This window comes from Vespa mandarinia, chromosome 17 (assembly GCF_050613455.1).
Source record: "Vespa mandarinia isolate Hongniang chromosome 17, ASM5061345v1, whole genome shotgun sequence".
NCBI lineage: Eukaryota > Metazoa > Arthropoda > Insecta > Hymenoptera > Vespidae > Vespa > Vespa mandarinia.
The window spans coordinates 1867158-1893093 of NC_140826.1; the positions used below are offsets into that span (position 1 = coordinate 1867158).

Sequence of the window (25936 nt, forward strand, 5' to 3'; positions counted from 1 at the left end):
TAATTAAATGTTAATTACTACAACTAATTAATAGATTTAAAACAAAAAGTGAAAATGAAAATATCATATTCAATAATCACTATGTAACTCTATATTCTATATATATACACATGAATCAACTGAAGAATGTAATATTTATTCAATATCTAATATATTTAAGAAAATTCTTGATAATTATTTATTATATTTCATTAATAAATATAAAATAGATTGTATTTATAATATATTATATTATTTCAATAGGATAGAAAAGTATAACACTGATTAGCGTTGTATCCCACGGATCAATTGTTAGTGAAATAAACTAATCAAAATAAAACTTTAAACAGATATTTATTTGCTTTAATAATAAGAATAATTAAAATTAATCGAAAAGAAAAAATTAGTTTTTAGATATTTTTTTAGTCAGTGTTATCATAATTGCTCAAATAAAATGAAATCGTAAAAATATAGGATTGCATTTGATTCAGTTAAGGCGATGTAGAAACTTCCGTTTCAGTAGCACAGCGGTTGCTACGCTCCATAGGTGAGAGTAGTTCTGTTAAAGTTTTAAGTAATTGTCGTAATTTTCCAACAGGATTTCGCAAGAAAATCATTTCGAAGGTAATTAAAATAAATTTTAAGTAATGTTTCATTGCAGATGGCAGATCATCGAGAAGATACACTCGGATCTACGGCAGCTTCGCTTAGCGTTGATTCAATGTGAAGTCGAACTTTGATCAAGTTTCGTAGGTCCACGTCGTCATAATCGTGTATAAGAAATATTAAGAGTTTCTTATGCACCGCAGAACATATGTTTTCCATAAAAAGGATATAATTTTTAATCAAAATGTGAGTGGCTTTACCTATTGTCCAGAAATATTAAGATGTTGATATTTTTTCTTTTTGCAATTATAACAAAAGGGGCGGGGCATTTCTTTCTCTCTCTTTCTCTCTCTCTCTCTCTTCTCTCACACACACATTCGACAATAAAGAAACGATTAATCACGTTAGTTACAGTTAACGAAATCTTGTCAGATTTTCAACATCCGTTTCATTGTGTTTTAAATGAAAAAGTAAGGCTTGAAAAAAATATTTCTATACAAGGTGCTGTAATCAATAAGTGACGTAACATGAAGCGAAGATAGAATATTACTTTATATTCGGGAATTAATAGTGCCAATCATGTCATATATGAGCTATAGTAAGAAAAAAAAGTAAAAGTGTTAGAAAGTGCTGGTTCGCATACATAGAATTTGGTCGAAATTTTTCTATCGATGAACGGTTATGGCGTGCTAAAAATAGAAATGGTGACGCAGCGATAAGGTGGGGTCGCATCGATCATTGGTCAACGTTGTGCTGATATAGAGCTTCTGATTGGTTGGCGTTATATATGATGCGGGTGGGGGATGCGTAGAATGACTGCGCAACAAGCGTTTCGCCAGTTGGATACCGAGTGAGCAACGTTTGCTTGAAATACGTTTCTTGTACCTGCATCTTTGCAAAGTCCATAGTTGATAATATTCACATTTAGATTGTTTATTTTTATTAAGAAATGATTATTATCTATAGATCATTAGGAAAAATCAATTTATTAGATAATTTATAATTTTTAATACTTTTTTCCGTGGTAGAAAGTAATCCGTATGGGTCGATCAGTAAGACCGATGCCAGGAAGATTTTTATAATACGTCGATGGATTATTTTCAAATATTGAGGTAGCATTCGATAAGCGTCAACAAATTATTAGATAGCATTACTAATAAGATAATAATCGATCTCGAGTTGATACTTCTTGTAGTCCTCGTAGTTAGTCGTTCCGTTCGTGGTAACGATCGACAAAATGGCGGTGAAACCGAGCGTGTTCCATTGACTCACCTATGTGAATTCCAATATTCTTTTTTTTTTTCTCATTACAGATATACATCATGATTCTATGCTTGCTCTTCGAAATTCACTAATCCATCGAGAATAACTACAAAATGGTGAGTCGATTTATATTTATGAGCAATCGAATTGTATGAACTTTTTCAAAATGGCGGATAACATTTCACTTCCGTAATATATATATATATATATATATACATATACACACATACATATGTATGTACGTATGTGTATATATATATCGAATTTTTTTACTGGCATTGGGAGAGAAGTAGGGGAAAAGTAGATAGTAGATATTAGATCAATAACCTTCGTATTTTATTTGTTACTGAAATTATACGTATTAATTGTTTTATATTTTAATTTCGATTAAATCATTACGCTTTTTTTTCTATCGTTTAATCTCAACTTAATGCATTATCTTATAGATGATACATATTGTTTGTTATTATTCATTGTATTAAATTTTTATCATCGTTAAGTGTTTTCTAACTCGGGCATATGAGTTATACGGGTTGTCAGGTATAGGTTAGTACATTTAATTAAAAAATTGTCTAAAAATTAAATCACAATTATTAATTATATATTACATATTTTTAATGTGTGATAGCATGTAAGACACACACATGCTCATCATTTGTGTATGGTGTGAAAACAAAAACATGCGAAAATAAATAAAATAGACTTTGAACCATTGAATGGTTTTGATCTCAGCCATACTTACTGATATGAGTCTAACATTTATATATAAAATAACTATTCTCCTGATATATATGTTATTTATAATTAAGATAAAGAATTGAAATTATATATTGATCATTGTGTCATAGTATTTAATTTATTAGATTTTGTTACAAATTAAGATTATAAAATCTATTAGTTGACGTATTAAATCATAATCATATTTTTATAAAAAAGAGATAATGTTAATAATAGTGATATTTATTTCATTTACAGCCACGTATAGATCCATTGTCGTTACTCAAATGTCTCAGTGTTTTACTGGGCCCAACGGGAGGTATTAAAAGTAAAGAAGAAGTTAACCGATTAGCTAACTTAATGACGAAATTTTCAAAGAAATTGGTCTCCAAATGCATTTATATACAAATTTTAAAAACCACTAACACCGATCTGCTTAGTCAGTAAGTAAAAAAATTCGAATAATTTTTATTAATTGGATTAATAATAGCTGATTTTTCAATCTGCAGAATTATACAAAAATTTTAAAACATATGTTCATATAGAATATCATTTTTTCTTATTTGATTGATTTACTTGTATCTATATTTGTGTATCCAATTGTTTGTTTATTTACAATAAGTATATATAGCATGTTGACATACACATATACTTTGTTGTATTTGTGTAAAATATAATTACATGCAAAAGTAAATATGAGACCCAAAACCATTGAACAATTTTATTTAATGAATTGTACTTACTGATATGAGTCTTACATTGATATACTTATTACATTTTTTATTAAATGTTATGAATATTTTGAGTTCTTAAATTTAAAAAATGATAGTAATCATTATAAATCAATTATCTTTATTTTTTTCATTATTTAAAAATGCATGCAGATGTTATCAAACGAATATATTTGTTCTCAGATTTATGGCTGCTGGTGGATGGAATCTTATTCATATGTGGTTGACTGATGGTATTCTTGCTAAAAACTGGGCATTAATTCAAGAACTTTTGGAACTCCTGTTATTATGTCCAGTAGATGTAGACAGATTAAAAAGTAACAATTGTCCAAAACTTATTAAAGGTTTATCAAAAGAAGGAAGTCATCAAGGTGTTAGAATATTAGCCAGTCGTCTTGTTGAACAATGGCTGAAGATAGTAAAAGGTGAAGTTGCACCAAATTCTGTACCAGCCCATATCATGACGATACCAATGCAAAGTAATAGTGCTACGGCACAAGGTTTAATAATTCAATCAACTCAACAACAATCACAACAGCAACAGTATTCTATTAATAGTGGTATACAAAAAGGCGCAGACGATGTGGAGAGTGTTACTGTACATGTACAAGATTTGCAGTTTACACAAAGTCCACAGTCCATTATTACAGCAACACAAGTTCAACAGCAAGTAGAAGAACAACATTTACAAGAGAAACATCCAATGCAATTACAAGTTGTTAGTAAACCACAACAAACACAACTTCAACAACAAGCTAGTCAACTTTCTACAAAAAAACAGTCTTTTGTTGTAGTGTCTTCCCAATCGTCTGTTCCTTTATATAAAATTACAATAAGGGATGGAAAACAAGTCCTTACAAAAGTAGAGACTGATGCCACCAACATAACTTCAAATAATACAACTTTAGAAGTTAATGGAGAAGTTAAAGATACAGTGTTTTCTTTAAAAGAAGATGAAGAAAAAACAAAAACTCTTGAAGGTAGTGAAGGAGTGCACAGTGAACAAGACGATATGACAGAAGTGCAACCTGAACAATCCGATCAAATCTCTAGTGAAGTGAAGCAATCTACAATTAGTTCTAAGGACAGTACTGAGACTGGAATTAGTAATGTTAAAATAATAGACAATAAAGATGGTAAAGATATTGTTTCAAGTGATAGCAATAAATCTAGTGATAAAGAAAATCGAGATTCTCACAAAAAAGACGATAAAAAATCAAGTAGTGGTTCAGACAAAAAAAGTGGTAATCATCATCATAGTTCATCATCTTCATCCAAAAGTTCTTCTAAACATGGCGCAAGCTCTAGTTCGCATCGTAGTAGTTCTACGTCTCATCGTTCTAGTAGTCACCGTTCTTCATCTAGCAGTACATCAAAGAGTTCCACTTCTAAAGATAAGTCTTCCAGGGATAGAGACAAGCATCACTCCAATTCATCTAGTAAGCATAATTCCAATAATAAAAACAAATCTGATAAAGAGAAAGAACGAGAAAAGGAAAAACAGAAGAAGGATCAAGCAGAGAAAGATAAAGCAACTTTAGAAAAAGTACAAGGTCAAATCTTAAGTTCCAAGTTAGGAAAAATACCTAAAAAGAAATCTGAAGATAGTAAAACAGGTGATGGAAACAAGAAAGTAATGTCAGATTCTCGAGATAGTTCTAAGGAAAATAAAGATAAAATTGAAGGAAAAAAATCTGTCATTGTGTCAGAGAAAAAGAATATTTCCATTTCCATCGAAAGCAGAAAAAATACGCAAGATTCAACAGCAAGGCCGAAGACTGTCAAAACGTTTAACTCTAAGTTTAGGTCTACGGGTCTAGAAGAAGAAGTAAAACCCCCACCCCCCAGATCTGCAAAAAAATCAAGCCCCGTCGTTGACAAGAAGATGATGCCTCTTCCAAAGCTGCCAGTTTTGAAGAGACCTTCTCCATTGAGAGAGGTACTTGCGCCATCAGATAAGAGAGCGAAGCTGTCCTTGGATTCTCCAACTACACCCCCAAGTGATGAGAAGAAAGGAGGCATTAAATTGATACCACCAAAACCTAAACGTAAGTATATATCAGTATCTCAGATGCTGTGTTTGATAAAATATTATTATAATGCCTACATTTCAAAGTGCAAAGAAATAGGCATATTGGTAGAGAAATCTATTATCTGGTCATAAAAAATTATTTGCCGATGTTCTAAGGTTTAATCGATTTAAAATTTTTAGCCTCTCTTTAATCTTTTTGTTATCAAATTTTTATTTTAAAATATTTGATTGTTGTCAATTTTATTTTGTGAATAATATTTAATTTACTATTATGTATATATTTTTTCTCTTTTATATATAATACTTTCACTTAAAGTAATAGTTTCACTTAAAGTAACACTAAATTGGTTACATGTTTATAATTAAAAATTTCTATATTTAATACTTTCTTTTACATATACTTCTTTCTGCTCTATATTTATGAAAAGGATTTTTTTAAGTTAATTATTAATTTTTCTTTTTCTTTTTTTTCTTTTTATGTTTTAAAATTTTATATATACAATAGAAATATATACAATATTACATTTTCATTATTATTTTAAAACAATTGCTTTTACATACAATAATAATAATTTATTTATTAATAAAAAATATTTCTATTTTTTGCTTATTTTGTGTGAATACTTTAGTCATTCCAACTAATTTTGACTTATATCTTAATTGTTCTGTATCTAATATTTTCCGGATAGTATTAAGAAAATGCAGAAAAAAAATTGAGACATAAGAAGTGTATTATAGAGACTAACTAAATTTTTTTTATTTGGTGTTATTTATGCATAAATAAACATTTAATCTAACAATTTACATTACCTCTGAACATCGGCACAGTACATACTATTAAGAATTATTACTAACTCTTCAATATTGAGTTTGCAGGTGGACGCCTCCAGGAAAGATACACCCAGACAATACTTTACATAATACTTTATATACCAATGAGATATCAGTATTTTGTCTATCTAAATCATTCCTTTCGATCGATTTTTTTGTCTTTCTTTGTATTTCTTTTATTTTTCTTTCTATTTTATACATCACATTAATTCATCGTTTCTTACAGGCATTTCTCAAAACTTGTATTTTTTAATGCCACCCTATACTGCTTCCCTAAATATTACTATTAGAGTCTTATAGAAGATTTAAGAAAGTCAGTATTGTTCTACTTCTATGGAATTGGATAATATGGATCTCTCTCGTGCTTTCTCTTCATATAATCATCATCGTCATCACGTTAGAAGAACGAAGAAATTAGGATCTCCTCGACTTCAATTTATTTCATATGTTAAGAAGATTCAGCAGGTAATCTTCGTTAAAAAATATTCATTAAAACAGTTATATATATACATACACGTAAAATCTAATGACAAGTGCCGTGCAATAAAATAATGCGATAATATAATACATATATATATCGATCATTTTCGGAGAACGATCGAACAAAAGAGAAAAAGAAAAAAATAAGAGAGAAAAAAAAATTAAGTCACGTGAAATTCTCTCTATAAGAACAAACAAAACAAATTTACTAGATAAACGTGTCAAGTTTTTCCGAAATTTAATTTTTCTCGGGTGTGTGTTTTAAAACGTTCAACAATGAACGAGCACCAATGCGAGTCTTCAGGATAGTACTAAATCTACCCTAGGTAAGGCAACAAACAACTTTTGTCTGTCCATATTTCTTCCCTTGTACATGTACACCCTATTTAAGCATTTTAAATAAATTGATCAGAAATCTGGAAATATTGAACTCTTGGGTTTCTGCTATATATCTTGCTCATTGAATGCTTGATAAAGCAAACACTTACCGTGGGCCCATCCAGATTTCCATCCTCTCGGTTAAAATATAATCAAATAAAATGAGGTGTAGTTACAACATTTTATTCGAACGTTCGAAATGGTGTCGCTTTAATATGAAAAATAAACATTACATAATGCCATTAAATTTAATTAAAATAAAAATAATGCCTGAAACATTTTTTGCTATATAGAATATATATTTATGATATTTCTTTTTTATCTGGAATGTGTTAAATAATGTAACTTTATTTTTGTTTCCTTGTTTTCACAATGCCTTTTTATTCAAATGTTGAAGCTTATTGCGCTAAAATTTCAGTCTATATATATACATATATACATATATATATAATATATAATATATATATATTTATTTATTTTTAAAACATTCTTTTTAGAAATGTTTCCTTTCAGTAACAAGTTCTACGTGTGTATGCCAGAGTTGCATTATGTTTAAATGAAATCGTTGTAGCCTCGCTGTATTCTCGGTCAAGGACAACGAAGTGATGAAATCAACGTCACTTGATTGTAAGTTTAAGAATAATTAGTTGATTTTTACGTTTCAAATAGGCGACGAGGACAAAAATAATAAATTCCTGTAATATTCCTAATGCATTACGACACCATTTCGAATTTTTTTGTTTTTTGAGAAGGAGAAATAAAAATATAGTTTTATTATAGATAAATAAATAGATAGATAGAAAAAGAGAAAGATAACAGTAATGCTAGTAAATTAAAAATTAAATGATAACACAGTTACGTTTCTCATTATTTAATTCACAGCATACTCGCGGACAATTGGTCAGTGCATATAATTGAGAGAGAGAGAGAGAGAGAGAGAGAGAGGGAGAGAGCGAGAGAGAGAGAGGGAGAGAGCGAAAGAGAGAATCGACATTTGTTTGGGACGGGTGAAGTCCCGAAATCCTTTTTAGAGAGAGAGAGAGAGAGAGAGAGAGAGAGAGAGAGAGAGAGAGAGAGAACAAAAAAGATGAAAGAAAAGAGTGGGAGAGAGAGAGAGAGAGAGAGAGAGAGAGAGAGAGAGAGAGAGAGAGAGAAGGCGAGAAAGAAAGAGTATGTGCGTGAGATAGAAAAATGAGAAGGATGAGAGAGAGAGAGAAAGAGAATCGTATGCGTGCGCGAGCGAATGAGAAACGAGCAAAAGCAATGTGAGAAAAAGAAAAGAAAAAAAAAACAAAACAAAAATAGTGTTTAACGATGTGTCGATCCTTTGTAATCGAACGCATTAAATATATATATATATATACAATATATATATATATACACATTTAAAAAGCACAAAAATTTGAAGCTGCATATTCGACGCCCTCAAGAGGGCAAAAGAGGAGCCCTTAGGATCAACGGGCCTTTTTAACTACCTGTAACCCGATGATGTCTGTTGTACGCCTCTGATGAGACAACGTCATCGGCATGGCGATATTGTGGCCTTCTTCGATGCTCTGTGGTCACGCGTTTATTTTACAAAATATTAGAAATAAAGAAAAAGAAAAAAACAAAAAAGACAAGCAGACAAAGGAAAAGAGAAAGAAAAAACAAGATTCGTTTTATATTACGGGAACGTGATTGAACAGGGGTAAGGGCAAGGGAGAAAAATTATGCAAATAATATACGTATATATTATATATTATGTCATAGGTTTGCGACAAAAAAAAAGAAAGAAAGAACGATTTATATATCGTTAGAAATATAATGTATACTTTCTGAAAAAGATATATGTACACGGTGGGAAAACAAATTAAAAAAAAAAAAATCAGAATATTACAAACGATATCAACTATCTTCTTACGGTGCGAAAGAAAAAAAAAAATTTGAGACGCATTTTAATCTAATCGCGCTTATTGGCTTGTTAATTATCATTAAAAAGCGTGCTTAACGTTTGCTTCGCGTTGATTTGAACATTCCAAATTATAACTCCTTTCTTATATCTCTTCCTTGGCGCGAATTTAAATATGTTGATATATAAAAAGAGAAAAAAAAGAGTGCTTCTCACGAATGTGTACTCGTTTTATTTGGGCAAGATTACTGTATGTATCAAAGGGCCTTGCTAAAATAAACAAATAGTAGTACGTAGAGAAGAACAAAAAAAATATATATATAATTCGTATCGTCGTCGTACATTTTCTTTGTTATATTTTTTTCGTCGTCATGTCGAAGTTGAAAAAGAGAAACTTTTGCAACATGTGAACGCGTAAGGGCGAAAAGGAAAAAGAGAGAGAGAGAGGGAAGGTCGTTGGAAGAGAGAGGGAAAGAGTAGTAGTGGGGTGGTGTTGGTGGTGGTTGGTGATGATGGTGGTGTTGATGGTGGTGGTGGTGGTGGTGATGGTAGTGGTGGTGTATAGTGTCGGCGCGATGAGGAATTGCGCAATGACGCGCGGCGCTCTCGGTTCGACTCGGAAAGGTTCGAAAGCGGGCGGATGTTTTTGCGACGTTGTCACATTTCGCATTGCGCCGCGCGCGCACCGTTGGATTCTCTCGCGTTTACTTTACGTACGAGAAACAACACTACCTTCGCATATATTCCTATTAACCATGCATCGTATATTGCGCTTTGCACGTTCAAGTCGGGTTAAAAGATTATTTTGAACACTCCGTTTCTTTTTCTCTCTTTTTTCCTCCAATTTTTTTATCAATACTTTGACAAATTTCTTCTGTTATTTTTTCCCATTATCCTTCTTTCTCTTAATTTTTTTTTTATTTTTTCTTCCCTTTATATATATATCTTTTTTTTTTTTAATAAGAATTAATAGAACTAGAATATATAGACTTAATTTGTCAACTGTTTTTGAAAAAACAAAAAATATACGGAGACTACGTTCGAAAGGGTTTTTTTTTCAAAAGTCCTTTTGATGAAATTTGCAATTTATTGTTCTTTATATATATATATACATCTTTTTTCTTTCTTTTTTCTTTCGTTTATATAATAATTATGAAAATTATATCCCTGCGTTGTTCTTTTTTTTTTATTTTTATTTTTATCAAAAAAGTATTTCGAACGAAGCTAGAAAATATTGATCCTGATCAATTCATATTTTAGTACACTGGTATTGTATATATAGTAAGTGTTTCTATTATTGTTATTTATTGTATATGTTGATTTCAGTTGGATGTAATTCAAGGAGCAACCATTCGTTTGCAATAATTGTGACGATGTGAACAAAAAAAAAGGAAGGAAATTAAATAAGAGAAGAAACGAAAAAAGCGGTACTTTTGTTCAAATCTCCGTGCGTTTAGAGATAACTTTCACTGATAAACATTTTACTTGAAAGTTAAATAACGTATCATTGAAAATAATTTCTTAATTTATTTTTTACTTTTTTGATTTTTAATTTTTATATTTATTTATTTTAACCATTCAAAGTTTTTTTTGTATGTTTATAGGATATATATATACACAGTGATAATACGCTTTGTCGCTATTGTTTTGATAATAAATAAAAGAGGAAGATCAATTTTTATTACTTTCGCATTATCGTAATTTAACATCAGCGTTTGATAGCGTTTCTTTCCAATAATATTCTATAATAAGTCAAACATTTTGAAAAGAATTTGTGCAAAAGAAAGTAAGAAAAATATAATAACGCTTTTGATAGATGTTTTGTTGTCCATTGAATTCTCGCGCGCTATTTAAAAGGGGAAAAAACAACGACATGCGTTACAGCATTGTTCCTATGCGCGCGCGTTCTTCTAGATATTTAAATACATAATATACTACCATTCATTCGTATATAATTTATCGTTACCGTTTGCACTTATATATATATATTTATATATATATATATTTATGTGTATATATATATATAAATATATATATATATATATATATATATATATATATACACGTATACGTAATAAACGTAACACCATTTATTCATGTATATTAAAAGTCATCTTTATATAACACATATATATATAATTTCTATCAATTTTAGAGGTACTTCATGAGGATTTAAATGAAAGTAATTTTGTGTAGTAATAATATAACGTAAAGTTTCAATAAATTTAAAAAAAAGAAAAGTAATAAATTATTTTTTGCAAGATCACTTCGCGGATAGATCATTTTAACGATCGATCGATCAATTATTAGCTTTTAATGAGTTGGCCGAATTTATTTGCGTTTTTTATATACATATTAGTTTACTTTTAATAATTGCGATATAAAAGAAAGAGAGAGAGAGTGTGTGAGAGCTATTTCCAGTTATTTATCTGAATGATTTATGCGATAATCGTGTCGAGAATAAACATAATATGCGATATGCGATTTCAAACGTCTGTTAATAAAACTTTGAGAAAGTAAGATTATATCAATCAATTTCAACGTTTTATTGATTCAACGAAACGTTTCTACCTTAACGTTAATTGATTATCTCTAGAAATAAAGCTGAAGAAGAAAAGAGAGAGAGAAAGAGAAATTATGCATTTATAGATTATTAGATATATTTTCCTCGTTAATAGACTTTTTTTAATTAATTACAGATACGAGAGATAAAATCATTTTATCTACATATATATACAGCAATACGTCTTACTTATACATTGAAATCGATTGTTTTGACATAAAAAAAACGTCTTTGTTAAAATAAAATAAATATAAAAATTCAATCATATATATATATATATCAGCGTAAAGAATAGATAACATTGTTTTCAATTTCTCGGTTATATACATCAAGTTTTGAATGGAATTATACTCGCTTAGAATAGACACGTTATCTCGTGCAATGTAGTTTAGATATTAGACAACAGTTAAATGATTGCTGTATTTGAAATGTTGAAATCGTTTCCCTTTTTTTCTTTTTTTTCTTTTTTCTTTTTTTTTCTTTTTCTTTTTTTTTTTTTTTTTAAATACATGATGTCATTTTTATTAGCTTTTATAAGTAATTTCGCGATTAAATATTTATAATAAAAGTATTCGAATAAGAGAATTCGTATATATTTTTTTTTTGTTATTGTTAGTATGTTATACATTATTTATCAAAAATATTTAATTAAAGATAAGATATAATTGTATCATTACAATTTATGCTAATTTAGATTATTGAAAAAGCTTTCATACCGTTAGATTGTTTTTTCTACTTATTTGAACAGATCGATTGTTAAATCGAATTTATCTAAATATTTAAACACTTCGTTCTTGATATGATGATGATGATGATGATGATAATAATAATAATAATAAAAATAATATATCAATATGTGAAATCTATCTAATTCTTTTTTTTTTAGATCACATTGGATTATATGTATGAGAAAAGCACAGAGAGAAAAAGAGATTCATTTTGAAATAAATTCCATTACATATGTATATATATTTGAATTATATATTATATATTTGTTGTTGTTGTTGTTATTGTGTTGTCCCACGTATATGATATAATATTTCACTATAGTATTTGTAATTTTGAATGTTTCAGCGATGATGCTACAAGAAAGTGATATGTTTATGGATGCGTTAACAGCATCAACTAAAAGTAAAGAACCAAGGAAACGAAAGCGTAGAACTTCGATAACTAAGGATGGTTCGTCGGATGTAAAGAAGCAAGAAATAATTAACGCTGATAGTCGTGAAATCACACCACCACCTACATCGCCATCGAGTACCGATGAAAAATCTCCTGTTGTTGTCAAACCTAATTTCAAAGTACTTAAATTTTTTATTTATTTGTAAATACAATTTTTCAATGCTGTTTTAAATGAATATTTTTCAATACCAAATTATCTTGGTATATATATATATATACCGATGGGTAATATATCTCGCTATGAATTTTTTATAATTATATATAGTTTATAAATTAACTTATAATATTTATTTTGGTATTTTATTGGTACTTTACTGATATTTTTTTTTCTTTTTTTTTTTTGTTAAAGTTTTATCAAGATACGTTAGAAACAGAAGAAGATAAAGAACAGAAAGATAAAGAAAGCAATGGAGATGAAATAAAAAGAGATAAGGAAGATATTATTGATAATCAAAAGGATAGCAGAGATAATAACGATGATGACGGGAGTAGCAGTACGTTTTTTTTTCCTCCTTTTATTTACATAATCAAATAGATCAATTTTTGGGATTATTATAAAACTTATTTTTAACAAAATAGATAAACAATTAATATTTCAATGATTTTATTTTAGCACCGACACCAGAAGATGATACCGAAGAAACAAAAACATCTGATTCTCCAGAAGAAGCATCATCCGATGGTTTGGATTCATTGAAGAAAGAAAATAGTCCTTATCCTGAAATTCGTTATGTCGACGGACTTCGAAGTGTTCTCTTGTTACAAAAACGTAAAGGTCCTAAAAAAACTTTAAAATGGAAGACAGATTTAGAATCGATACGTTATTTCGAATTGGACGAGACGGAAAGGGTCAATGTAACAAAAACTTTCACCGATATGAAACAGATGGAAAAACAAAACGAAAGGGAAGCATTCCAAATGGCAAGAAAATTAAGTGAGTTGAATTGTAATATTATTTGGTAGAAAGATCGATAAAATAGAAAAAAAACATTTATATATATATATATATTATTTTAAATATTATTAGGTAATGAAGATTTGATGGAAGAGAGAACAAGATGGAAACCATTAATTCCAATTGACTTACCTCCAGCATTGGTTGAACCTGGCAAAGATAGTAGAGAAAAGGATATTCAATATGCAAGAGAAAAAGGAATTCTTCAAGCACTTTATTTTAATCGAAGCATGTGAGTTTATCGATAAATATTGATATAAGAAATAATACTTATTGTTTATTTACATATATTTATTTTTTTTTCTTTCTTTTTATAATTGCAGGATACCTGATTCACCAGCAGAACCAGACGAAGAACGTCATCATATAATTACTGATCCGAAAATTATTCCTTTGGACGATCTTACAGGCAATAAGGAGAGCGAAAAAGACTTTACAAATATAACGTGGCCAGAGCCGAAACCTCAGTTACCTGTTCAGCCTTCCACAATAACAAACTTCCATTATCCACCTTATTCACATAATCAACAGCCAATGATGGCACCTGTTGGTCCACAAGGACCAATAAATCCAATACCTCAAATGCCCCAACAGATGATACCTCCAACACATATGGGGCAAATGACACCTGAAATGGCAGGTCCTATACCTGCTGGTGGTGGTGGTTGGAGAACAGGAGATGGAAAAGTTGTTGTACCTGATGTAGGAATTAATCCTATGGCAAATATACCTGGAACATTTCCTCAAGGAATGGAAGGTGGTCCAATGGTACCACCTGGTATGATGGGCCCACCACCTATGTATAATCAACAAGATGGTTATGGTATGATGGGACCAGAAGATATGGGATTCAATAATATGAATCCAAATAACTTCCAAGGTCCTCCAGGACCTATGTATGGTCCTGGTCCTAATTTTCAAGGTCCACGAGGTCCAGGAGGTCCGATGCATGTTAGAGGCAGAGGTGGTCCTGGTCCTGGTTGGTATAGAGGATGTGGTCCTGGTAGAGGAGGTTGGAGAGGTGGCGGTGGTGGATGGAGAGGAAGCGGCAAACAACCACGTGTTTGTATGCAATTTACCAAAAATGGTTATTGTCGAGTAGGCGAGAAATGTCAGTACCTTCATCCTGGTGTTAATTGTCCACCATTTTAAAATATCAATTAATATATTAATAATCTTCCTGCAAGTCTGTCAAATGAAGATACTGCCATTATCTGTTGTCCTAAACAAAAATTTAAAAAACAAAGCGGGTGTCTCATGAGAGATCGAATCATCAAAATCATTTGGCAAACCAATTGCTTTATTAACTGTTGCAATCTTTAGATAAAACTGCAAATAGCAGTAAAGTAAGATGAATCTGTAAAATCAATAATTTGAGAGTAATCAAATTTGAAATTTTTTTTAAATCTTTTTTTTTTACTATATTTGATGATATTTTCTGTGTAATTTCATACAGAATCCACTGAGCAGCTAAGAGCATTTATGTTCTCCCGAATATTCAAGTTCTCGATATGATACAAGTACTTCTACTGATGGCTTTTCATTTTTCACGAGAATTTCTGCAGCTCAAGAGAACATGTTTAGTCATTAAGAGGTATCTCTTATAAACTATTTTTCAACTTACACACACACACAGACACATACATACACGCTCGTGCATTTGTTTATTTTGTTGCTAATCAGAGATATTGGTCTTAAAGAATGAATAAAAACTTACCAGGTTCCCTAGCTGCTGGACAGCCAAAGGTTCCTGCGTATTGTTTTAATTGTTACATACACATACACATAATTATGTGCCCTATACTGAAGCAATCGCGCAGGACATTTTGTAAATGGCTATTCTTATGATTTTTAAAAGGTCATCCAAAACGTAAAAGTATATACAAGTTCTTCGTGTCTTCTACTTCACAATTATGAGTAACTTCGAAGAGGAACTGTAAACAAGTGATGAATGGTAAATCAGGAGAATGAAAACCAATATATCTCTTTACCATGTTTATCTTTCAGGTCTTCTTAAAAAAAAACTACGAATTGTAATGCTGCCAGGTTGCAGTTGTAAAAAGATAGAATGTATTATGTCTCCAGAAAAACTTTATCAATATTCTACATTTGCATGCATTATTATCATTAACAATTCTATGACTCGTAGATTTCTATAAAAAAAAAAAAGAAGAAAAAATATAGCTTCTTGCTATAGAGGTGCGATTTCAACTCTAACTTATATGACAGAACACCAAAAGTTCAAATAGCAAAATAATACTTTTATTAAAATAATCTCTAAACAAAATAATTAACAAAAAATATATATAAGTTTTGTAAATATAATTGTAAAATTTTGTACAAATCGTAAACATAAGTATGAAAGGAGACTGTTAAATATGAAAAATATTTGATTGTATAAAAGTGAATTTGATGATATGAGAGTGCATATGAATTGTGTATATGTGAATGAGATGCCGTACTATATTTAGTGTATTAAAAAAAAGAACGCATAAAGAATCAATCTAGTGAAAAATATTTACAATAGCATTGTATTAAAAATTTTTTACATATTAAGCGTAGCTAATTTTTTGTATATGATTAATCGTTACGTTTGTATATATAATCTTATATAATAAGAACACGGCTTCAAAAAAATACATAAGTCGTAAATATTTTTAAAAATAATGGTGTATTTATTGCTAATTTTTAGCCAAACATTGCCAACATAGGATAATTCAATTACAAAATTATAAACAGTCCTGATAATATTTCTCCAGACATCCTAGCTAAATGATCACTTAGAATAATAATAAGGGCCGCAATAAATTCTTTAAATGCTTCCAATAAAAAAGAAGGATAATAATATAATGAGATTTTAAATATTGACATTTTTTTATTGGACAGATTTCTGAAAAAGTGCTCGATATTACATAGATTTTTACAACAGATATATTTTAATTGTTATAAAATAAATGTGCCAACCAATGAAATTTTCTTTGCATAGTAACAAAATCTATTAAACTACAAATAGCAAATTTAAAACGGATAAATATATTGCTTACATATAAATTGCAGCTTTAAGTCATATGAGTAAAAAAAATTAATATATTGTTCATTACAATAATACTTCCAAAATTTTTTTTTCCTTAATGAGTACTAACAGTAAATATAATGTGCATTTAAAATTTATTAGCGTTCGTTATAGATTTTTATTATTTGCCTAATTAATATATACAAAATTTATTAATTTTTCATTTTATTTTTTTTTTTTTCATAAATATTCTTAAGTAAAGAGTTATTTACTATTTTCTAATATTTTTTATTTATAAAATTTACAATAAAAAAATATGTAGGCACTTTCGCGATTCATCACATTTGTGTCGTAAAAATTTTCTTGCACAACTTGAAGCTTAGTAATGATTAAACAACATAATTTCTTTCCATACTATAGTCATACAATCGAACAATTGACGATAATGAATTATATATAATGATTAGCAATATACTAATATGCTAATAATACTAGAGATACAGTATTGGTATTTCACCAGCTTTTGTATAAACTGTTATTAAAACAAGCAGCTTAAAAGATCTATTATTGCATTATTTGTAAAAATATGTGGGAACTATAAAAAAAAAAAAAAAAAAAAAAAAATATATATATATATTTATATGAAAAAATCCTACACAAAAACTCATACAAAAAATTTATCTTTACCATTTCTATAATAAAATTATGACTTCATAAAATACATATGTGTGTATAAATGAAATATATCAACCCACACATAAATGTATATATTTCTCAATATGAAAATTCGTTTTAAATTCTTGCTATAAAAAAGAATCAGGCATATAAGTATAATAAAAATTTGTTGGGTCTTAAAATTATACTCTTAGATAGTATAATATTGTAAAATATCTCCCACTGGTATGAATACATGATATGCATAAAAAGTACATAAATTATTTAAAAAGAAAAAAAAAAAAAAAAAGAAAAAAAAAGAAAAAAAAAAGAAAAAGAAAGTAATATTTGAAAATCATTTAAATCTAAAAATTTTAATTATATACATAATATTAATAGTAAAGTGGAATTCTTTGGAGTTCTTAGATTTGAACACAACCACTATTTATAGCACCTAAAAGACAACATTAAATAACAATAATCTCAGTCTTCCAGTTGTCTATATAATCGGGAAACTGTTCCTTTCAATACTTAGTTATAAACAGGATACCCAATTTATCATTGTAAAAATCTTCAAATACGAGGTACATTCCTAAACATTTTTTGAATTAAATAGTAAGTTGAGATTTTTTACTAGTTGAATTTTAGTTAAAGTAATAGAAATCTTCTCGTTATGAGAAATACTTTACAGTAACACTGAAGAGAATTATCTTTGGTGGTTGTTTCTATTAAAGTACTTTAGTATATACATCGATATACATATGTATTTCTTCTTTACTGAATATTATTATCGACAGTCTTGTTACGATTACGTAACAAGGAAGCATCTGACAAAGAATAAGTACCAGGTTCAAATACAGGTGGATACTCCAAACCAGGATAATCAGGAGGTGGAGATGTTGGTGGTGGTATATAAGGTAATTTTGGCGGAGATAGACATTTTCTGTCTGATGAAGAATAATCTTTTTGGTATGCGTGGCCAACATTAGACTGAAAATATGAACTTTACTATTTACTATATAACATTAATTATTAAAACAAATCAATAAGATTTTTTTTTTTACTTTTTACTTACTCTAGATATGCGTGGTGAATTAGGTCCTGGAGTATCTGGACTCCAATCGCTCATCGAACCAACTGAACTGCAACTGTAACTTAGATTTTGGGAATGACTGTTTGTACTGAAGGAACTTAAAGACTGACTGATTCCGCTATCACCAGGACTTTGAGTCTCACTAACGATAGAAGATTTTTGTTGATTAGAATTTTTATCCCAAAACAATGCTCTATGTAATCTCGGTGAGCCTATATAAATAAAATTTATAAAAGATATATATAAATTATTAATATAATAATTATATAAAATGATTTTTAATTTACCTAGTAAAGTCTTTTGGCCATCTTTAGGTAAATCTAAAGTACATGGCTTCTGATGACCTTTTGTACTAAATAAAGTTTTCAAGCGATTAGTTTTTTGAACTTGATCTTTTTTATCAAGATGCATTTCAAAAGTGGCTCTCATTCCTTCTTGTTCGAATGGCGAAGCTGGTATTGGTGGAGGCTGATATTGTGCTGCATTTTTCAATCGATTTCTATCATAATTTATATTTTTTTTGTCAACGCATCTTAAAGAATCGAGCCAACGTTTGTCCGAAGGAAAATAATCTCGACAATGATTTGCAAGATTAAAACTTCCTTTACGTGTTACAGTCGCCTCCTTTTTTGCTCGTTGTAATGTATCCGAAGAAGCAAAATATGTAAGGTCGCCACTAGACCCTGAATTTTCTTTAAATAATAATTACATATATAATCATTTACAAGATGTTATAATGAAAATAAATAATAATAAAATAATAATAATAACAATAATAATAATAATAATAATAATAATAATAATAATAATAATAATAATAATAATAATAAAATTACCTTCATTTTTATGAAGTCTCTTTGATACTAATCGAAGATCATCTATCAGAGTACCTATTTCTTGTGGGATACAATAATCGTTTGATCTTTTATTTTCTTTATGATTTATGAACTGTATATCACGAGTAGATACGTGTGCATTACGATCATAATTGATATTCCCATGTCTACTCTCATTTCGAGTATCAGGCGTACTATGACACGTTGGTACAGGTGCTTGTGAGAATTCATGTCGTCTCGATAAAGAATCGTTTTGTCTAAATGATTGATGAGATAAATTCTCTTGGGTTCTTCTTTTATGATTGCTACTTACATCTAATTGTCTTTTATGCTGCGTTGCATTTTTACATTTGCAAGATTTATCATGTACACAATCTGTTTTTTTATCATTTGAAATAACATTTAAAGATGTATTTTGTTGACGAGTCTTGTAATATTCATCTGATGTTTTTGAATGTTTGTACGATGAAGAAATTTCACCATTATTTTTATATTGATTATAAACAATTCCTTCGCCAACATATGCATCTGCAGCGCATGATTCTTCGTTAGGTAAACAAACATCGCTAACGTGTCTATGATGAGCATAAACGTGATCATTAGTCGTCATAGCTGTAACTCGAGGAGATACGGATCTTTGCACTGTATTTTGTCTTTGATCTTCTTCTTGTTGAGACAACATAAATTGTTCTAAAGTAATAAATCCTTGCAATTCATCTAGTTTTTTACTCCGATAATTGGTACACCTGTGCGTAAAATGAAATAGTAAAAATATGAAATATACGACAAATACGAAAAAAAGTATTTGTATTAAATTTATAATACGTTGATATTTAAGATATTTACCTATCTGTAGTACGTCGATAATCACCCATTTCTTGATTATTATAAGACATATCGGTCGCACTTTGAGAAGCACTTAAACCATAAAATGTACTTCCTGCTATTGTCATCTGTAAATCCGGGGAATATGCCATACAATCTTCTTTCCTGTACAAAAATTTCATTATATAAATCTTGTTTTTTTTTTAAAACTTCATTATTGTTTCTTTTTTATTTTATTTTATATATAAATACTTACTTATTTGTCATATTTGTCGGTAATACTCTTCTATAACTTCTAAACTGTGCTGTTGGTACTGGAACATTTTGATTTCTTGTACCAAGAAATCTTAAATATTTTCTATCTAAGCTCGCACCGCTAACTTCATGATCTTTATATAATTGATCCTTTCGCACTGTCTTCTTCAAAGATCCAAATGATTTTTCCATGTTTGGTTTATTTTCAGGAGTATGAGCGAATTTCAACTTATTTTTATATTCATTGTCACTTTCATCAGTCTCACTAAAAAGTGCACTGTTTCGATTGTGTACGTCTGCTCCTAACGTCGCTTTATTTACAGCATCAAGCCAAAGAGTTAAACAATCTTCTGTATCAGCAGCAAAATAGAATACTGTTCCTGTATGATAAACCTTAAAAGCATACTTTCTGGATTTGACTTCTGTTGCTTGAGATACCGTAAAGCCTGTTAATGCTATAAGACAGTCAGCTTTTGTACTGCTTTGCATTTTGAATCTATATATGTATAATAATATGATAATTAAAAAAAATTATTATTCTATTTATATTATTTAAATAATTAATAGTATTTTTTTATATATTTACCTATACAAAGCTGCACGTTTTAAAACAAACCATGCCCTAGCCCAGGCACCTCCTGCACCTCTACTGCGATATGTTAACCATCCTTCCATATCACCCACACCAAGATCTTTTACAGATATATTTCTTTTTTCTGTTGACAAAAAAAAAAAAAAAAAAAAAAAAAAAAAGAAAAGAGATTTATTATAAATATATAAATAAATGTAGAACGCGTTTCTATAAGATTTATACTGGACTACCTACTTGCTAATAAAGTATTTCTCTTTCTATTACTCCTTGGACTGTTATTAGAAGACTTACTTAATCCTCCATGTAAACCAATACTTCTAGCTACCATCATAGCTTTATTAACAACAACTTTCTCGAAACTCTTATCTTTTTCCAAGAGTTTGCCAATATTTGATCTCGATTCCAATAATTGCTCTTGTCTTGTACAGATTGAACTTTCAGAAAAATCGCTATTCCAAGAGCAGTTATCAGACTTGTAACAATCTGACAATGAATTATTTGAAACGGCAAATTTTTCTGTAAAAGGTTCATATTTCTCACAATGCAATCTTTCTTCTCTTAACTGTTTCTCACAGATTTCAAAGTTCAGATCAGTACAATCAATTGGTATTGATCTTTGATTATCAATTGATGCGTTTAATTTATTATTTAAATTTGATGACTTTTCCACTCGTTTAGAATAAATACTTAGACAATCATCACTTTCATTGTGATCTACATCGCTACTTTTTTCAGTCAAAATGTTGCTACTTTTTGAATCTTTTCTCATATGATGTCTTGGCGATATTACAGGTTTCCCTAAATTACCAGCTGATTTTGGAACATTACCAGATTCAGGTACTTCTGGTTTAGGAATATATTTACGAGGTGGAGGTTCAGGAGGTATTAAATGTGACCTTATTTCAAATTTCTTAGTAGATTCAACTTTCGGTAATTCAATATATCTACAAGAGTGTATTTTAGGTTCAACAACAATAGGACTTGAATGTTTTATACTATTGTTTCGTGGCTTTGGACTAATTTGAATCTTTGTCGTACGTTGCGTAATATCTTGCATTTCTACATTAGAGCTACAACAATTATTTATTGGTAATTCGTCCTGTACATCTGTAGAAGTCTCTTTTATATATGAACTAGAATATTGTCGTTCTGTTATTTTCTCCATTGAATCATAGTCACTAGATTGTAAAATTTTACCAAATCTTTTAAGCGCAATGTCATCTTCATTATTGCTATTGGACTCTTGTTCCGTACAATTAGTTTCTTCTTTCGTATCATAGTCAATTACACTGTTCTCAGTAATTTTATGATAGTCATTTTTTGTAGTATTGTCTATTTGCTTATGTATGCTATCCACTATGTGATCTTTATCAGATATATCGGTATCCGATATTATAGATTCAATATTGCTTTGGTTCTCTTTCAAACAATCTTTACAATTAGTATTATGTATATTTATTTGCGCAGAATCTGTTATATTCTTAAAATGAATGTTATCTTCAAGGTTATTAATATTTTGTGAAACATTAATAATTAAATTTTCTTCGCTATTTTCATTGCTTATATGTTCTAAATTCTGTTGTTCTTTATTTTCATTAGTCATTTTAAATTTACTATCCTTTGAATTCATAATATTAGACGAAGAATTTGTTTTTTCAAATGTATTCTCCAAAAGTAATAATTTCCTATCAATGCCAACATTATTTTCTATAGAATCGTATGCAGGCGTACTATAACTTTTATCTAATCTTCCACGTTCTTTAACGTTACTAGCATTAAACTCACTACCATTTACTTTAGTGTTATTATTATTAGATCTATCACTAATACAATTATTACATTCATCTAAAGGCACATTTGTATCACTCATATTATTTCTGGTAGTAGCATTAATAATTTTTTGAGAAGAACGGCTATCGACATTTCTGATAATAACAGTTGGAACCTCCCTATGAATTGTAGTTGATTTGTTACCTTCTTTCATCTCTTGCAATAGACTTTTACATTCATCCATATGAGTTATATCAGTTTCACTTGATTTTTCTTGAAATTCTTCTTTTTTATCATCTATTTGTATATCAGGTCTTTTTTTCCTTTTCGTTTGTTCTATACCTAGGCATGTTTGTGGACGTAAATTTGATGGTACACTATCCAAACTATGAGCACAGGATGCTGCCTTATCTCTTAATTGGAATGTAGTACTATGTTCTTGTTTTAACTCTTTCCAAAATTGTTCAATATCAACGCCATGCTTTGTAGTTGGACTAGCACCTGTTATCGTAGCTCTTCTTTGAACTAAACTTCTTGGTTTTGTTGAATACAAACGAACAGATACAGGTGGCTCCACTTCACTATCAGAATCACTGCTATCAGTTGCCATTGTATCAAGTATACTAGCAGTATCTGTAATACCTGCTGGTTGTGGGCTAGAATTCTTTGGTGCATGCCTGATTATTGAAAATGTACGAAAAATGGAATTAAATATTACATTTTATATCAATTTATATAATTTATAAATATCATATATGTGTAAATATACCTTGGCAAGGGCATAGTAAAATCAGGTATAGTTAACAATTCAGGCCGTGGAGACGGAAGATTGTGTTGCCATCTTGTCGTATATGGGGTTTTCTTATTGCTTGGAAGTCTATATGGCTTTATATAAATTTGTCCGTATACTTTCGTGTGCCTTGGCCTTCTTTTCAAGGTTAAAAGTATTTCATTAGGACTCTCACGAAATAATTCCAATACATTTTTTCTTTCCCATCCAACCACAGTTTGATAATTTATCTGATAATTATATTTTACTACCGATTAAATAACACTTGATAATAATGAAATAATTATAAGAATTTTAAAGAATATTACCTGAACTATTTCATCTCCTTCTTCCATTTTGCCACATTGATGCGCCGCAGATCCAAATTTAATATCAGCTATTTGATGTATTCCATGAAAGGAAGGCAAGATATAAAATCCCTAGAAAAAAAATTATAATTCATCACATACGTACATTGTTGATATATATTAAATATAACATATTGAATAAAGTAAAACTTTATATTATATTGTTATTCTATTTTCTATAATAACAGTGTATGTGAGTGTATGCGTATATAAGCTAATTATCTATAAAGGAAATGACAATCACAATACCATAAGAAAATGTACGAAGCATTATCTAAAAAGGATGTTTCAACTAAACTATTTTTACTTAAAAATATAATATCTTACCAATTCATCGCCAGGTCTTTTTTTCAAAGTAGCCAAATCTAAAGTTACAGGTTGTAAAATCATTGGATCCGCAACATCCTGTATTACATAATCTGCCAATTTTGCTAATTGTTCACAAGTAGATCTGATTTCTTCTATTGGTTTCTCAGCAAATCTATCTCTTTGTGCACAAGTGGCCATTTCTAATGCTAATTTCATTAATTCTGCTTTCTTATCATTATAATCCAGCTGACCACTGAAAGGAGGACGATCTAGCCATCTTACTAATGGTTTTACAGTCATTACTACCGATGCTACATCTGATAAAGTTTGTGTGGTAACAGGCTTAGAGTCAGTTTGACGTGACAATTCATTGTACAAGCTATGCGCTTGACAAGACAAACGAAGTGCTAAAAGCTGCAAATTTTCACGATCCAATTCATAATGGAAATTTCTTAAATATTCAACAGCTTCTAAAATAATTTCTTGGTGGCCAAGTTTTAATACACCAAGATGTTCTAGATCTTCAGGTCTCAAACTTAAAAGTTGTTGTCCATTGACAAAATGATTCATAAAACTATGAACATAAGGGAGCACAGAATTGTCCAATCCTGAAATAATAATAATAATCTATGTTTATCAACAACGATAAAATTTTATTTCTACAATATATAAAACTATTTCTTTGAAAATAAAATTTTATTAAAATTTTAAAAGAAAATTATTATTAATCATTTTGATATAAAATAAAAAATTATAATTAAACAATAACTCTATTGTCTATGATTTTAAAAATTAAATTAAAGACATTGTAGTGAATCGGTGAGACGATAAGGCATGAAAAATAAAAAGAAATGAAACAGGATGTAAATAACTTCCGTTGATTAATATCACAATAGCATTTAGTTCAACGATCTAATGTCAAACGAATTTTCATTATACGAGAAGTCATTCATTATTGCCATTAAGAGGAAGCATAATTAACGAATTATGCAATTAGAATGTAGGAAGAAAGGCGTGGTTTTTTCCTCGAATATACTTGCTAACGAACAAAGAAGGCGCCGTTTTCTTGCATCGATAAATTGAAAGACGATGGGATAGAAAGAGGAGAGAAGAGTAAAGAGGGAAAATTTTACAATCGAAAAAATATTTCCCACGCTCTCTCGTTGGTTCTCTCGTGAAAAAGCGGCTTCGCGATAATTGCCACACAAATAAATCTGCATAAATAATATCATAAGTTATTAACATTTGTTCGCACCTTTTAACCACTCGCACACTTGATCCGTTTTCCATTCGGCTACATTAACATACGCCATGTCCCGACCCGTATATATTAATTCACAAAACGCGAGAGTACACTCCGCAGTCCGAGTTCATCTTCAATTGTGCCAATTCCAAGTCTGCCCCGTCGATAACTAAACAATTAATTACCATACCTTTACATATGCTCGCATATTAATTACTAATGATCACGCTACGCTGCGCATCTATCGCAGATGCAATAAAGAGCAAAGAAATGCGTTTATTGAGCAATTGCTTAAAATGTAGATAAGTATCATCATATATGATAATTCGTCTCGCTTATTAATAATTCATTGAGAATCCGTCTCATTGGAGTGGCGCCACATATCTCTCTACGCTCTCATTGGTCTGCCACTAATAATGAAATTATCCAAAGAAAACATAATAATTATAAATACTATCCGTCTCATCGGGTGGTGTCATTTTGCTTTCTCGTTGGGTCAATATCAATAATAAAATTTTTCTGAAGAAAGCATAGTAATTATAAATAAAATCCGTCTCGTCGGAGTGGCGCTACATGTACTCCGGATTCTCATTGGCTCAAT

The 25936-nt window shown here is 29.6% G+C and overlaps 2 protein-coding genes and 1 long non-coding RNA gene across 14 annotated transcripts; 2 read left to right on the forward strand and 1 right to left on the reverse strand.

The window, feature by feature from the left end:
- The first annotated feature begins 434 nt into the window (after positions 1 to 434).
- On the forward strand, positions 435 to 16243 carry PNUTS (Phosphatase 1 nuclear targeting subunit). 11 transcript variants are annotated; one of them, XR_014983165.1, is made up of 12 exons: positions 435 to 526; positions 641 to 831; positions 1899 to 1964; positions 2824 to 3008; positions 3480 to 5344; positions 12546 to 12772; positions 13003 to 13147; positions 13267 to 13587; positions 13681 to 13840; positions 13932 to 14670; positions 15065 to 15202; positions 15467 to 16239. XR_014983165.1 is itself a non-coding variant. In XM_085662314.1 (11 exons), coding segments are annotated over exons 3-11 (3651 nt in total). In that variant the 5' UTR covers positions 435 to 526; positions 641 to 831; positions 1899 to 1961; the 3' UTR covers positions 15067 to 16240. The 11 variants fall into 11 exon arrangements, 10 of the variants coding, with proteins under 10 accessions (XP_085518440.1, XP_085518439.1, XP_035740878.1 ...); XM_085662314.1 differs by having other exon boundaries at positions 13932 to 14674; positions 15065 to 16240; XM_085662313.1 differs by having other exon boundaries at positions 15065 to 16240.
- On the forward strand, positions 5477 to 10877 carry LOC118449874 (uncharacterized). Of its 2 annotated transcripts, none has more exons than XR_014983166.1 (2): positions 5477 to 6624; positions 10235 to 10877. It is a non-coding gene; the product is annotated as an uncharacterized LOC118449874 (long non-coding RNA). The 2 variants fall into 2 exon arrangements; XR_004840502.2 differs by lacking the exon at positions 5477 to 6624 and adding an exon at positions 7652 to 8707.
- On the reverse strand, positions 16185 to 25524 carry cnk (connector enhancer of ksr). Its single transcript, XM_035884983.2, has 12 exons — positions 25348 to 25524; positions 24111 to 24700; positions 23745 to 23855; positions 23416 to 23666; positions 21111 to 23323; positions 20871 to 21000; positions 20286 to 20780; positions 20051 to 20194; positions 19205 to 19950; positions 18656 to 19060; positions 18351 to 18580; positions 16185 to 18265 (listed from the first exon to the last, which is right to left on the reverse strand). Exons 1-12 carry the CDS (start codon positions 25403 to 25405, stop codon positions 18050 to 18052), a joined length of 5589 nt encoding a protein of 1862 aa, XP_035740876.2. The 5' UTR covers positions 25406 to 25524; the 3' UTR covers positions 16185 to 18049.
- Positions 25525 to 25936: the final 412 nt, after the last annotated feature.